Source organism: Nanorana parkeri, unplaced genomic scaffold (genome assembly GCF_000935625.1).
Source record: "Nanorana parkeri isolate BGI_ZX_2015 unplaced genomic scaffold, ASM93562v1 scaffold388, whole genome shotgun sequence".
NCBI lineage: Eukaryota > Metazoa > Chordata > Amphibia > Anura > Dicroglossidae > Nanorana > Nanorana parkeri.
The window spans coordinates 531,526-547,719 of NW_017306656.1; the positions used below are offsets into that span (position 1 = coordinate 531,526).

Below are 16,194 nucleotides of genomic sequence, written 5' to 3' on the forward strand. Positions count from 1 at the left end.
TAGATATATATAGATATTTTAAGCATGAAAAAAACAAGCGCAGAAAAAAAGAAAATCAGCTATGGCTGCAATACATCTAGAAAGGGCTTGTATAAGAATAAACAACCTTATTTGCTTTCTATGTGTACTTATTCTCTTTACCTGGTGCCATAATCCACCACCACCCATTCTTTGGCTGTTCCAGTAATGGCATCATGATGTTGGAAAAGTCCCAAATTTCTCCTGGCTTCTGTCAGTAATTTATAATGTTCTGCTGATGGAAAAGCTGACAGTTTGTGGTTTCTACGAGCTTGCACAATAGCTAGAGAATAGAGTATTTCTGCAGACCTGAAAGTGAAAGTATAAAATAAGTAAACCTTTTTCTTGTTGTCAAACATCTCAGTGGTAAGGCCTCACCTCAGCTTCTCGCTGCTGTGGCGCATAACATCTGAACTTTTTGCGTTTTCCCTTAAGTACTACATTCACAAAGTAAAGCCGATTAAACATATGTATGTTTAACCTTTAATCCTATCCCCCACATGGATGTGAGGCATAGGGCGGCACAAAAAAGTTCCCAGCTGGCCAGCTCAGTATGCCTTAGATCAGCTGCATTCACCCTTCTGCTATACGCTCATATAATCTTCAGCAACCAGAAGCTTATAGCAGAAGGGTCCCCCTGACTGTTCTTTGTAAATGAATAGCTGTCATCAGCGGATGACAATCTGCTGATGGCAGCTATTCATTTAAAATCAGACTCCCGCCAACTAACCCTCCACCCCCTCTGCAGCTCTCTCCTCACTGGGTGCTAGCATCATTATCTGGGTGCTAGCATCATGATCGCCTCTGTGCTCCCTCCGGTATCCCCACTGCTCTCCCCATCTGTATTGGCAGGAGCAGCTCAGATCTGAGGAGAGACAATCATGAAGCTGGCACTGAGGAGAGAGACGCTGTAACTCTCCTGCGACAGGCGGGAGGCGGAGGGCTTCAAGATGCCGAGCAGAGGTTCAGCAAATATTCCTTCCCTGTAGAGAAAAACATCAGAGTAATCAGTGTTGATCATTTCGGTCTTTGTTCCTGAGGAGATAGTGATGTGTAGTGCTTCCTGTTCATTCATAACTGGGGACACAGTAAACACTTATGATCTCCTCGGTTATGAATAAACAGGAAGCGCTACACATTACTTCCTCTTCACTCATGACTGGGGACATAGTAAAAATGTATTATCTGCTCAGTTTATGAATGGAGAGATGGAGCTCTGCATAGATGACGTCCCGTCAAATATTCAAATATTTCCTATGGCTGACTGCAAACACCTGTGATCCCAGCTGCATAGATGCAGTTTATTGGTGGCCCTTAATGACTGTGAAGGAGACCTTAAATGCCAAACTTACTGCATTCATTTATGGCCAACAGTGTACAATCTACTGATGCATAGAAAAAAAAGAAACCGACACAAGGGCTTATTGAAAAAAAAAAACAATACCAACTACAATGACAATGCAGTGTAGCAATGAATAATGACCACATTTCTATTTTTGTGTCATCTGACTAGAGAAAACTGGATTGTGGTTGCTATGGTTTACTAAGCTTTTTACACATGTATTGTATTGCATTTGCCTTACTTATTAACACAGGATGCCTTTATAGGCAAATACTTCAGAATCCTACGTTCCTCCAGTGGATTTCAGGACCCCTAACCTGCTATTAATTTTTTCTTCATACTGGAGAAATGACAAGCCCACACCGGCACACACCTCAAAATGCAAGCACCAGAGATATCTATCAGTATGTGTGGCATGGTGGTGGGGGTAGGGGGTGAAACTGCCCACACACTGACTTCAAGAAATCTGGGTATTTGCATAAATCCTTAATGCTGGGTGCCCCACTTTGCAACAGCATGGTGTGTGACATCCTGTTATCTTTGTTAATATTCTAAAGTTCCTATAGTCATTCCTTGAGTAAACTGAGGTGGATAGGCTTTATTTCAGGTCGCTCATTATTGATGGTCACCAAGCCCAACACACTAGCGCACTGGCACAAGGCTCAGCTTTAATAGCTAAATACTACAGGCTGGGCACGCTTCTCAAAATTAATGTACAGAATTACATTTAGAAATTTAGAGAAAATACATTAACTACGGTATAGTAACATTTAAGAGACTTGTTCCTTTAACTGACAATATTCAAATTTCTTGCAAAATAAAATGAGAAGTTTTAAATGAAACAATGTAAGTGAACCTTAGCGCCAACAAATCAACTTGATTTGTAGTGTGCCGGATAAAATATGTGTTGCTTGGTAAGATACAATGACAATTCTTTTACAAAGTATAAATTTTGTGTCCTATTCCTGCAACTTTTTATGCCGATCAGGAGAACTAGTATAAATCTGTCTAAAGTGCTAATGCACATGTCAGATGATGGTTAAGGCCAGCTTTAATTAACTCAAGTGCACTATATTCATAAAAGATTATGAACACCTCAAGAGAATTCCAAACCCTACAGAGGAAATGTACCGTTCTGAGGTATTTCACACTGGTGATTATTAGTTGGACCAACACCACCCTTTCAGATGCCATAGTTTTTCTTGTTCTTCGTGTCACAAATTTACACCCTGCTATTTCCATGGGGATGGAGAAATAAAAGGGGGGACTCTGCAATAACCACAATCCATGAATGACAGCAGACCACAAGGACTATAAAGGCTGGTAACTTCTCAGCAGGAGACAACAATGTATGCCACTTTGGATTATTCGGTGGAATTAAACTTTAACGGAAACTTTATAAAATATTTAGATTCTTGCGGTTTTCCACAGGTCTCATTTGTAGCACTTTTGCCCATGAACACTGATCTTTATTGGAAGAAAACTCAGACAGAAATCAATTGTAATCATTTTGAAGAATTCAGAAAAGTAGGTAACAAATCATTAGAACTGTTTGGGCAGCTAGAACTACCGGTCTGAAAACAGTGTGGTCTGTAACGGTAAACAGGTTGGTCCAAATTTATCCTAAGAGTTATCATATGACCGTGAAATAAATTCAATAACACATCTTTAAATGGATTTGCTTTCCACTTGAATGTGCTATACATCACATAACTCCAGTTCAAAAAAGTTGAATTTTCCAGCCATTTTCCCTTCTGTTGAGGCCTCTCTAGTTTAATAAAGCATTGTTGTCTTGTCCTGTTCGTGCAATGCAAGCAGTACTACCATGGAAGATCTTGACAAATATGTTATTTAGCTAAAAGCAAATGCAAACATGTTTAAGGGCAAATCCACTTTTCTTTTTTGAACTTGATATTTAAACTTTTTTTAATTCATTTTACAATAAAGAAAAAAGTGTATCCAAAACCATTAACAAAAATAAGCTTACACCATAAATCACATTAAAGAAAATACGATACAAAAAAAGTCTTTTTTTTTTCTTTTTGTTATTTAGGTTATAGATATTTTTTTTATTGCCATTTCTCATAGATATTGCTCATACTTGCTATGGAACTCTAAAATTGCAATGGGTTAAAATGACATTAAAGTCAAAAATGTTTTTCCCTCCCCCCAATGTTAATGTTAGCACTTACCTTAAATGAGGTTTCTTAATCCGATCTTCCTCTTCTTTCCTGATGTTTTCATCTGTCCCTCCAGCCCTTACTCCTCTCTGCTTGCAGGCACTTCCGATCCAGTGGTGTCTGCGTGCGGGTGCACGCGTCCATAGACTAGACTTGCCTTGCGTCTCTGCTTGTCTCCCGCCCAAAAATCTGAATTGCGCATGCGCCCGCCCCAAGATGCTTTGCGGCCGCTTGAGCAGTTTCAGATTCTCGGGCGGCAGCGCGCAACGAAAACAGGTTAAGTGTAAACCGCTGTTAAAGTGGATTTTTCTTTTTAAACTTTTTGCCTAGGCAAAAAAACGGAGGGTTTAGAACCCCTTTAAGCTATTGCCTAATCTTTTTACCATTTTTTATGCTTGGCTACAAGAATTAGATCTCAGTTTGTATTGTTTTCTATGTCATGCTATGTAAGATTGTACTGCTCCCCCTTGGGGCTTTTTATGGTCATCCTAAGATTTTTATATATGGGAGTTGATTGGGCGTTGGAACCTCATGCCTATCCAGCGCCTTCCACACATAGGGCTACCTAGAGGTTCTCCTCTCCGCTTGATGTTATTGTCACGAGTGGAGACGGGAGAGTCCTCTATGGATTTGTGGCAGGATTTGCGTCAATTTAGTGATTTAATTTCTGTTGTGCTCCCCTGCCCCATTGTTCCCCCCCCCCCTTACCCTTCCTTTTTTTTCCCCTTCCCCCTCTCCGAGGTTTTGTTTGTTTTTTTCAAATGTCACCACATATCTTCAACATTTGAATTGCCTGCACTGATGATTGTTCACATGGGGTCTCTTACCCTCTCTGCTCCTTCAATGCTCCTGGACTCAATATTCCTATCAAATGTTCTCAGATATTTTAGGATCTCCACAAATGGAAGAGGAGTGTTACTTTTGTTCCAGGAGACGCACTTCCGGACCAATCACATACCCGTCCTTAGAAACAAATAATTTTCCTGCCTGGTTTCAAAGTACCTTTGCGGGTTCTAAACCGAAAGGGGTATCTATAGTGATACATAAATCTATTGCCTTCCAATTGCTGGAAATGAAAGCTCATCTGGAGGGATGGTTTTTGTTCCTTAAGCTTCTCATTGCAGGGAGAAAGGTTACCTTTGCTAATTTCTACATCCCTAATCAGGATCAAATTGGTGTTTTTATAGCCGGTGACTTTAATTGTGTCCTGGATCCCAAACTAGAGATCAGGAAAAAGTCACTCGCACTCCAATATAACGTCCAGGCAATTTATTAAATGGTGCAGCATTTCCATGCAAAGTTTCGGAACCATAAGGTCCCTTCATCAGGCAAACAGAAAGATCCCAAACTAGACTCTTCTACAGGCAAGAGTACAATTTATTTATCTTGCTTTAACCACCTTAAACCGTTTCCTGACAACACCATTTGGTAGATGTATGGCGAATCCTTCATCCGACAGATAAAGATTTCAGGTTTTACTCTCTCTCATGACGTATGTCACAGAATTGACTTTTTTCGTTTCAGTATGCCCTGAACTTACATCCACGTTCGTTCAAATGTAACTTTGTTTCGTCTGACCATGCTCCTGTTTACTTGTCTCTTTCCAGAGTTTGCTACGACTGCATGGTCCTGGCGTCTGAATACATTTATTGAAACATTCTATACGTGTTGCGGACATCTCTGCAACCATTTCATATTGTGTGGCAGATCATTGACTGAACCCTACGTCATTACCAATGCAGTGGGAGGCTTTAAAATGTGTGCTTTGGGAGTTTTTATTAAACATGGTGCCAGATTAAAGAAACAGCGGTTAGCTCAGACTAACAAATTATTGATTGATTTTGGACCTAAAAGAGGCTACATAAAAAAAACAGATTGATCCTGATATTTTACTTCAAATGTCCGCTGCTAGACAATCTTTACTTCAGCTACTAGACCAGAAATCCCTATCTCTTAGAGATTGATTGCGCTCCCTCTTTTATCTGCAAGGGGACAAGCCCGGTAAATTATTAGCTAGTCCATTATAGAAAAACTGTTGCGGCTGTGTCTATGCCAAGACTCCTGGGGTCACAACGTCCATAATCCAACTGATATAGCTGATCTTTTTCGCTCTTTTTATGACACATTGTGTAATCTTCTTTGCTCTGCAAGAGATCCAGGTGACGCTGCCTCTTTATCCCGCTTACAAGCTTATATTCAAGATACGGCTTTACCTTTTATTCTAACAGTCGGTACTGAATTCTTAGAGCTGCCTTTTCAGAAGGATGAATTGATAGGGGTGATTTCTTTGAAATCAGGTAAAAGCTCGGGCCCAGATGGCTCCTCACCTAGATTTTACAAGCTTTTTAAGGATGCTTTGGCCCCTATTATGACTACCACGTGTAGTGCTATATCATCTAACGCTTTCCCCGCCAAAGCTTTGGAAGCTCACATTGTTGTTATTCCTAAGCCAGGAAAGGATGCCCCTTCTTGTTGTAGTTAAAGGCCTATCTTGCTAACACTGACCTTCGGCTCTATTCAAAACTGCTTGCTAATAGACTCAAGCTGTTGCTGCCTCACCTTACCCATCTTTATCAGGTTGGGTTTAGTCCTGGACAGAAAGCAAGGGACAATACCCTTAAAACAATATCCTTGATTGGTTTTGCCCAACGCAACCAGATTCCTTCTTGCCTTATATCGGTGGATGCCGAAAAGGCATTTGATAGGGTTAGACTTCTCTATGGGAGACACTGCATCAAATTGGAATTGGCCTTATTTTGCTGCAAAAAACGAAGTGGCTTTATCACAATCGTAATGCTCGAATTCGCACCAATGGGCTCTTGTCGCAACCCATAGAGCTATGTAATGGAACTAGACAATGTTGTCCATTGTCACCCCTTTTATATGTCCTTACTATGGAACATCTGGCAGTTGCCCTAAGAATAATCTGGATGTTCAGGGGATTCACGTTCAAGATGCTCAACATATGTTATCACTGTATGCCGACGACCTTCTTCTTTATGTCTCCTCTCCCCACGTTTCCTTCCCATCTATAATTAGGGAATTTGACACTTTTGGACGTTTGAGTAACTTTAAAGTTAAATATGATAAAACCAAGGCCCTTCATAGATCCTCATCATCTACAGACCTCTCTGTTAAAGTCATCCAACTTTCCTTCCTGATGGCAGAATTTAGTGGTTAAATACTTGGGCACACATATTACGCCTGACCTTCGTAGCGTTGCCACTGCAAATTGTAATCTTTTGTAGCAGTTGATTCAATCCAGTTTGCAATCCTATGTTCGACCTTGTTTTTCTTTGTTGGGTTGTATTATTATAAAAGAGGGACATCGTACCAAAAAACATTTAACTTTTGTATATTTTTCAAATAGTTCCAGTCCCCCCTCCACCTGACTTTTTATGCCAAATTGATCAGATGATTAGGGCCTCCATATGGGGACATAAAAGAGCACGGCTTCATAGGAATGTGCTGTCAGACTGAAATGCAAGGGTGGTTTAGCTCTTCCCGATATTTCTTTATATTGCCATGCATCCTCTCTCATCAGATTAATTGATTGGTTTCATAATGAGCCCACTAAATTATGGGTTCAGCTTAAAAAAAAAACCCACCTCTTCTTGCTTCTGGTCTTCTTTCTCTTCCTAGCACTGATCCCTCTCTACGCCCACGTAGAGACTCTTTACCCTTACGGATCCAATCTACTCTTCATGTATGGGATTCCTATATAGTCATGGGTTTTCTTCTTTCCCTGGTGACCTTATTTGGGAACTATGTTTCCTCCTGAATTTAGTAACACAATTACAGGACTGAGCTCTTCCTTTACTGACACAGCTTTTCCCTCACGGTCAGAATCAGAATACTGTGTGGATGGAATATTCCCAACTTTCTTATTTTGTGCGATCTTCTCCAACTGGCCTTCTTACTAGATCTCACACAGCTTTTGAAGCGCTCTGGATTCAATCTCAGAAATCGACTCATCTTATCTCATATATCATTTATTGCTACAGGAGAGTCATACAGGCCTTCTAAAGTTTATTGCTACGTGGTAAAAGGAATTGGGTATGGCCCATGAGGAGCTTGAAATGGAACAAAATATTCATTTTTGCACAGCACGCTTCAGTTTCCTCTAGAATCCAGGAATGCAATTATAAGATTTTATCTAGATGGTATTTATGTCTCATGGGACAAGGTCACTGCTGAGGTATTTTTACTCACTTGGTCTTCCCGGATTTATTAACGAGATACTGATGTTTTGAAATCTTTTATAATTTTCCTATACTCTGCGGGTTTTTTTTCTTTCTTTTGCTCAGAGTTTTGGGGTGGAGTTTTGGCCTCTTTTTTAAATTTCTTTTTTTTTCCTCCCTTTCCTTTTGAGTTTTCCCACACCCTCTTCCCTCTTTTTTCTCTCTCTTAATATTGGGTAAACAAATTGAGGGAATGGATTAGTTTATCCATCAAATGTTGATATGTTTCTTGGGTTCCTGTGGCACCTTCTGTGCATAGAAAAGTTAGAAAGTTAGATGCAGAGTTGCATTTAGAAGAAAAAATTGTGTTCGGTAGATGGCAACTATATATGGATAAGATTGTATACATATTAGGAAGAATGAAAATCAATTTTTATATATAAACAGAACAGCAGTGGAAATGTGCCCTATTCTTATAAATATGACCTTTTTGTCATTTAGAGTGAATAATTAAAGACATGGTATTTCCTGGTCTTGTAGTTGGCTATACAAATGGCAGTGGGTTAGACTCCTCGGTTCAGTTTAGTAAAATGCTTGCAATGTAAGTAAAATTACCAGAGGAGAGGTTTCATTTCTTAGCAAAAGTAGATTTACATTTTATAGTCCAGTTCCAGCCAAAACTTTTTTTTGTTGAATAGAGGAGAAAAGTATTAGGGCCTCAGGACAGTAAATTATGGGAAATCTCTCCAACAGAAATGCAGACAAAAACAAAAGCACATTTTCAGTAGAGCGAGGAAGGGTTACAACTCTTGACTTGAGTGTTTTTACATTATCCATTTCTTGTAAAGGTTTCACAATGTAAGAAGTGAGGGAAGAGTACTTTTCGTAATACTTTTTTTCTTTATCTGCACTAAGTTAGATTTGCAGGAAAATCTTTTAGGTGACTACTCTCTAAGGTCCAAGCAATTGTAAATTCAACTGTTGGTGCAAATAAAAAAAAAAAGGCATCATGAACAGTACTCAATTGTGTTGTTGCAAGTACTCTAATATGGCTACAATCACCTTAACTCTTCTTTACTGCATCCAAAATAATGAAATAAATAACGTTCGGTTTTAACCGATCGATAATTTATAAAAGGTGCCCATACACTGCGAATTTTGGCCAGTTTTTGAGGAACTGGACTAAATTTGCACAATGTGTGGTGCTGTCAGCAGACTTTCGGCCAGGATCCCTCGATCAGCTGATCCCGCCGGAAAATTTTTGCATGATTAGAGCTGGCAGCCAAATGAGCTGCCCACTCTGGTCGGGTAATCTGACAGGTGCCAGCAGCAGTTGTATGTAAACAGCGGGATTTCTCGATTGACACGCTATTTGTGTTGGAGGAATCGGGTCTATTTTTTTCGTTCAGACCACAGGAGCCCGACGAGCAGCTTCCCGGCCGGCCGTTGTAATTACACGGCCAGCCAGGAGCTTTACAGTCAAGCGATCGGGCGTCGCTAGAGACGCTCGATCGCTTGTATTAGCAGCTGTCACTGCCATTGCCGGTCCCGAGATACGCTGTGCCCGATGCGGCCGGGACCGGCACGGATCTGTGACAGGAGATCAAAAGGAAGTTCAGTAAACAAACTTCCTTTGATCTCCGCTCAGTCCCTGTTACCATACAGAGTTATGTCACAAAGTATAGGTAATATGTATATAGTTTTATATGTCGTTTTAACTGAGCACCTGAGGGGAGGGTAGCTTGTTGGGAAATACAGTCTTTTGATGTGTTTATCACGGTGGAGGGGAGTGTCAGGCCCAAGGAATTGCAAATAGGGGCATTGGTCAGCCCAGGCATGTCCAGATAATTACCATAGATGTTCAACTTCAGTATCAGGTTTATCAGGAGCCAAGACCCTTTGATCTAATAATCCAATCGGAAGTGAGGGGTGGGGAGTTGTAAAGAGGGTCTTGGAAACCCTCCAATCTCCATTAGGCCTTGGGAGGCAACCAATGGGAGACTTGTCATGTATCCCTATGGACACCAGGGGTATATTAAGGACTGGAAAAAGTTAGATCTTTCTCTTTCCTGTAATTGATGACCAGAGGGCCCTGTTTGAACATCTGCTGGTAATTATCCGGATAAAACCTGTGCACTTATATATGTTTGTATTGTGTGTTTGTACCATGGTTTGTGCTTTTAGTGATATTTTGATGTATGCTTAGATCTCTTCTTTAGGTTTGTAGTTAAATAGATTGTTGGTTCATTGTATTCAAGTCTGTATACTATATACCAATAAATCCTGTTATTGTGTTGAGCTTGAAAATCTCAGGACTGAATCCTTAGAATCTCATACCTGTAGGTGTGAATGCTTATATAGCACATCATAACTTTAAATAGTAATTCAGGTTACAGTCCCCGAATTCAGGAAGTGATGTAGATTACATCACTTCCTGCATTTACTCTCACTCTCCAGCTACAGAAGCTGATGAAGCTGATCTCCGCTTCATCATCTTCTCTGGGGGTCCCTAGGTGACATTAGGGATCTTGGAGACCCCCGATGTCTCCATAAAGAGGACCTGTCATGTAAATTGGCTATTACATAGGGGGCTTCTTAGCCCCCCATGTAACATTTTCTTTTTTAAAAAGAAATTTTTTTTTTAAGCCCCCCACATACACACGCAGATATGAGCTGGGTGCGCCTACGTGCGAAAACGACGATTGCGCCTATTGTGCCGCACAAAAAATTAAATATCGCCGCAAACTTTGGAGAGCAATAATTTTAGAGCCATTAATCACTGATAATACTAAACTGATGAGCAGTAAAAGCGTTTTAATCGTCGCCTATGTGCGTTTTTTGCGATTTTGCGGGTGCACGCAATTTTAAGGCTTGACATGTTTGGTGTCTGGTGGCTAAAGCCTGATGAAGGGACCCTGTGCGGTCCCGAAAGCGCTTGTTTGGTCATATGACAAAAAACTTCAATAAATTAAGCTTTTGCTATCTTAAAAGGACTGGTGTGCTGGTGACATTTCTACAATTTTGCTGACATACGTGGCGCCATCCGCAGTCACTGCGAGCACCCCCCACTACAAGGGACATATCGGTAAGGATTGCGACAAGGATAGTACTAAAAATATGGGTAAGAATAAATGTTTTATAACATAACGTAGGGAAAAGTTTTTTTTTTACATTTATGGTACTTTTTTTCATTATATAGTTAAAAAAAATAACATCCCCCCCAGTGGTGATTATATACCTCAAAAAGAAAGCTCCATCTGTCCCCAAAAAATGTTAACAAATTGCAAGGCTATAGTCCGGTCATGCTGACTGGTGAGACACCATCAAATTTTTCAAGCCCTGCGTATTTGTGTGCATAAACAGTTAAGTAACAAAGAACAATTGACGGTAACATTCTTTAATAAAACCTTACCATACAGTTCTCCCTTTTTGAATACTAATCTCATGTCCTTGAGAATTATCCAAGGCTGTGACAGTTGTGACAAGACATATTAGTCTGCCTAAGAAGGCATTTATGAGCTTTGTTCTTGCAGTGCATTATTCATAAAGGCAAATGGGGAATACAATAATTTCTCCTTATTTGCGGGAGGGAATTATTTCAATCAAAATTACAATGAAACTAAAACCACAACTATGCCTGTTCAATTGCACTTACAGGATTCCCTAATTGAATGTAACATTAAAAACAAACAAGTAATAAGTACGTTTTAGTGCAGCAAGCTTATTGTATCCTCAATTACAGAGAACAATGTCGGAAAAATGTAAGTCATTATAAAAGCCCCAAACAGTTAGATTAAGGATGATCTATGCATCCATAAAACTAAGCAGAATTGTTACTTTCATGTTAAGTGTCAAGATTCCATCATTACAGGTCACAGAGTTGCACAGTAGCAGAAACAGATGGAGGATAATACATCTTTAAAAGTTGGACTAATCAATCACAGTACCTTTCAACTAATTTAAAGCTTTATGCAAGGTTCATTCCGTTATGGATTTATTCATGGCGAATGCACTGCTGCACATCTACTGTTTATTTCAAAGTTTTCACTCTCCTTGTTACCTAATGCTTTACAGCGATCAATTCAGTGTATGCACACATTTAAAGTCTACAAATAATAAGCACACACACACACCATACATTTGTAAATACAGTACTCAAGGTGAACCTGTAGGAAGCAGTCATCCTGATCTTTCTTTTGTAACCGAATTAGTCACTGCATTGGAACAAGCATGCAGTCATTGATATCTGAGAAGTGTGAACTCCCATTCTGCATGCATGTTCAAGATCAGTGAAGTCAGGAGCCACAATGATAGCACCAATATTTCAATCCTCTCAAACTTGCTTTAATAAAAGCAAATATTAAAGCTTCTTTTTATTTTATTTTGATGTATTAAAAAACACCTTATTTATAAAAGGTGGCAAAAGGCAGATAACAGCACCATAAGTAACAATTCAGTATTGATTCATGATGTAGCAAATATTAGGAAATAAAGAGCTGCCAGGTTTCAGCTGCCTTTGCCACAAAAAAAGAGGTTGCAACTAATGCCAGCTTTAGGCCTCGTTCATACCATCTTCAGTGCTTTCCTGCTCGATTGTGCCCGGAACGCACAAGATTGCATTGCGGCTAGCTCAGTTTGTTGTGGGGCGGGAGGAAGCGTGGCGGTGCATTTAAGTGAACGGCACCGCAGGCACGCCCTCCAGCCGAAATGCGATCAGTCGCACGGGAACACAAGGCACATCAATGCCCTCGGTCCGGTCAGAAAAATGCCGCTCATAAGCCTTGCGTTCTCGTGCGGTCGATCACATTGCAGCCGGACACACCTCACGTCCCACAAAAAACTGAGCCGGCTGCAATGCGATCCAGTGCGTTCGGCCAAAATTTGATAGCCAATATATATATTTTTGCACATTATTGTTTTTATTTTGTCTTCAAATAGCACACACAAAGAACTCAGGTAATCAGTTCATTTATGAGGATTAGTAGGGAATCTCCTTAATTACAGATCCCTACCTGTTTTCATAAATAAAACATTGTTTTTTTTAATCTGAGGTTCGGATATTTCCAAACTGCATCAACCTGCTTGAAGCTTTTACATTCCTACTGACTTGTATTGGTGGGAGGGTAGAATCAGGTCTGATAGGGATAAAAACCAGTACACACAAGCCCTAACAAAGCACACTGACCTGCACACCTTGCTAAGAGGGGTGTTATAGAATAGGATGAGGCACTGATGAATACTTTCACCATTTGAGGAAACTAGAACACATGCAAACTTTGAAGAGATTTAACAAGGAAATCTCCCACATTCCAGCTGCCTTAGGTCTGCAGAACCCCCCATTGGCGTGCACTACGTGACCATCAGCAAGGTGTGAGGACCTCTGTATGCCTGGCTAATGACTTCAATGAAAGAAGACACAGAAGTGCTTTCATGTATGCAAAAAACACAAGATCTAGAAGATTACAACTTGCCTCAGGTAGGATTCCATGACTCTCTCAAGACGTTTGTAGAAGGGCCGGGAGGTAAAGTATCCACTCCAGTAGTGATCATCTCTATCCGCATAAGTGAAGAAATCCCCACTTAATACTGGAAAAAATGAGGGTCCACTGGTTTCATCAATGCTGGTAACCTTCCGGAGAGCTTCAAAATAATCAGACAGTGTAGCAAACTGTGCCTGGAAAAAAAAACATTTGTGTAAAACCAGGATGAAATATAAAGGAAATGCTAAAATAGACTAATCCCCAAAAAAGAGGCTTGAAGTGAAAGTCCTAAATCAGTGCAGATCTAAAAGGATGTGGTTCTATCAGGGTTTTACTAATATCAGTATATTTTCCATCTGACTTATTCTGGGCAGTAATTTTATTGTCTAAAATAAAAGATGGCTTCTGGAGTGACAGCTTGCAAATATACATTTCCAACTTTTCCAGCACTACCAGTGGAGCACTTATTGGTATTTGGAAAGGTACCGATATCACACAATTCATCCTGCCTACAATAATACAGTGTGGCGTTCAGTGCTCGATTAGCCAATTTCCAGGCTCAGACACAGTGATGTGGGAAAAGGATGAGATGGGGGTAGGTAGGTTGACTGTACACCTAAGCAAATAATGCCTTTCTTAAAGTTAGTAGCTGCATCAACTTGCTAAAAGCATTCTTACTTTGGCTTGATTGCTTGCACAAGTTTATTTTTAACAAATTACAGATTTAAAAAGCAAGCAAGGTCATGCTCTAGGATCCAAATGATGCCAAAAAAAATTGCTGCTAAAGACTAATTTATTGACAAAAAAAAATTACTGAAAATGCTGCATTCATTGGAGCAGGAAAAATATACTCTTGCTCGATTTCTAACCAAGCATTGACACAACTACAGTGAAAAAATTGCAATGAACCTTCTAGGAAAGCCAGGTCTAAAAATAAAATGACACAACTTACCTTAACATGGAGCTCAGTATGAGAGTTCATGTAATCAAACAGTTTTTGATAGTTCTGGTATTGCTGATCCCATTCTGAACTGTCACTGAAGCGAAAATCATCACCCAGTGGAACCAAAAGTACGTTAGTGCGGAAGAGCTTTGATTTCTTTCTGTACTGATCTAAAATCATCCATGCTCTGGAATGAGATTCAGGGGGAAAAAAAAAATGTAGAGGTAGAACTAAGGGCATTGATGGCTAACGTCACACACACAACAAAACAAAAACATACAAATCAATAACTTATCTTCATTATTAAAAAAAAAAAAACGCACTACTAAAATCACACACCATGAACAATAAACATTTATTTTGCAAGGAGGGGGCTGCAATCCTCCAGTGGGGCACTTGGGGATTATCCTGATGGTCCAGTGGAGGATCAGTGTGATCTGCATCTCTGGCTGATTCAGACCATATTAAATCGCTCCTGCCTGTGAGCAGAGGCACCACGAGGAAGCTATCAGTATGATCTGCATCAGCAAGAGATGCAGATCATTCCGATTCTCCACTGGACCACCATGGGATGATTTTTATCTAATATGTTACCGGTTCGGCAATATATTAAAAAAGGATTTGGGCACCTTCCAGGTTTAAAGATGGTCGCAGCGGACATTTAAAAAAAGTTAATGAGACTCAGAGACCCACACTGAGCACCCCAGGTGAGAACCCGGAGTGTGTGAGTCCCCGCAACAGGTACATAGGCTCACGTGCCACCAGAGGGGCCTCTGTGTGCCCTCTGTTCACCATCACAGACCTAGGGTATGCAGTGAGGAAATTTGATCCCCTCCAGATTTTGTAAGTTTGTCCAGAATATCAACCAAAAATCCAGAAAAAAAACACATGATACAAATGCTATAAATTGAGTTGCAGTTCAGTGAGTAAAATAAGTATTTGATCCCCTACCAATCAACAATAATTCTGGCTCCCACAGACTGGCTATGTGGTACACTGATTAGTCCTGTCAATTTAGGAAGGTGCTCCTAACGACAACTCGTTATGTTTAAAAAACACCTGTCCACAGAATCTTTCTTCCACTAAAACCTCACCACCATGGGCAAGACCATAGAGCTGTCAAAAGACGTTAGGGACAAGATTGTAGACCTGCACAAGGCTGGAAAGGGCTACAAGATTGGTGAGAAGGAAACTGTTGGAGCGATTATTCGCAAATGGAAAGAATACAAAATACCCATCAATCACCCTCAGGTCTGGAGCTCCATGCAAGATTTCGCCTCATGGGGTAAGGATGAGCATGAGAAAAGTGAGGGATCAGCCCCGAACTACACAGGAGGAGCTTGAGAATGATCTCAAGGCAGTTGGGATTACAGTCACCAAACAAACCATTGGTATCACAATACACCGCCATGGATTGAGATCCTGCAATGCCCGCAAGGTCCCCCTCCTCAGGAAGGCACATGTACAGGCCCGTCTGAAGTTTGACAATGAACATCTAAATGATTCAGAGAAGAATAATTGGGAGAAAGTGCTGCAGTCAGATGAGACCAAAATTGTTTAGAGGAAGCAAAATGCTGACTATGACCCTAAGAACACCATCCCTACAGTGAAGCATGGAGGTGGAAACATTATGCTTTGGGGCTGTTTCTCTGTTAAAATGCACAAGCCAATTTTGCCACATTGGAGGGGCTAATGGACGGGGTCATGTATTGTAAAATCTGGGATGAGAACCTCCTTCTCTCAGCCAGAACACTGAAGATGGGATAAATTTTTTTCCCTCCCACAATGTTAGTGTCATCACTTACCTGAAATGATGTCTCTTAATCCGATCTTCTTTCCTGTCTTCTCTCCAGCGGGTCTCCGATCCAGCACTGACTCCTCTGTGCTTGCTGGCACTTCCTGTCCCACGGTGTCTGCATGCGGGTGCATGCTGTCCATAGACTTATCTTGCGTCTCCCGGCCGAAAATCTGAACTGCGCATGCGCCTGCCCCAAGATCCTTTGCGGCTGCCCGAGATTTTCGGGCTGGAGCATGGGGGGGGGGGGGGGGG

General features: G+C 40.7%; 1 protein-coding gene across 2 annotated transcripts in view; it reads right to left on the reverse strand.

Moving 5' to 3' along the window:
• MAN2A1 (mannosidase alpha class 2A member 1) overlaps positions 1 to 16,194 on the reverse strand; it is a 126,109-nt gene that overhangs the window by 45,505 nt on the left and 64,410 nt on the right. For both annotated transcript variants that reach the window (XM_018559312.1, XM_018559313.1), the window contains exons 8-10: positions 14,154 to 14,331; positions 13,193 to 13,395; positions 142 to 327 (exon numbers count right to left, since the gene is read on the reverse strand). In XM_018559312.1, the coding sequence (XP_018414814.1) occupies positions 142 to 327; positions 13,193 to 13,395; positions 14,154 to 14,331 (567 nt within the window). The remainder of the gene's footprint in view (positions 1 to 141; positions 328 to 13,192; positions 13,396 to 14,153; positions 14,332 to 16,194) is intronic.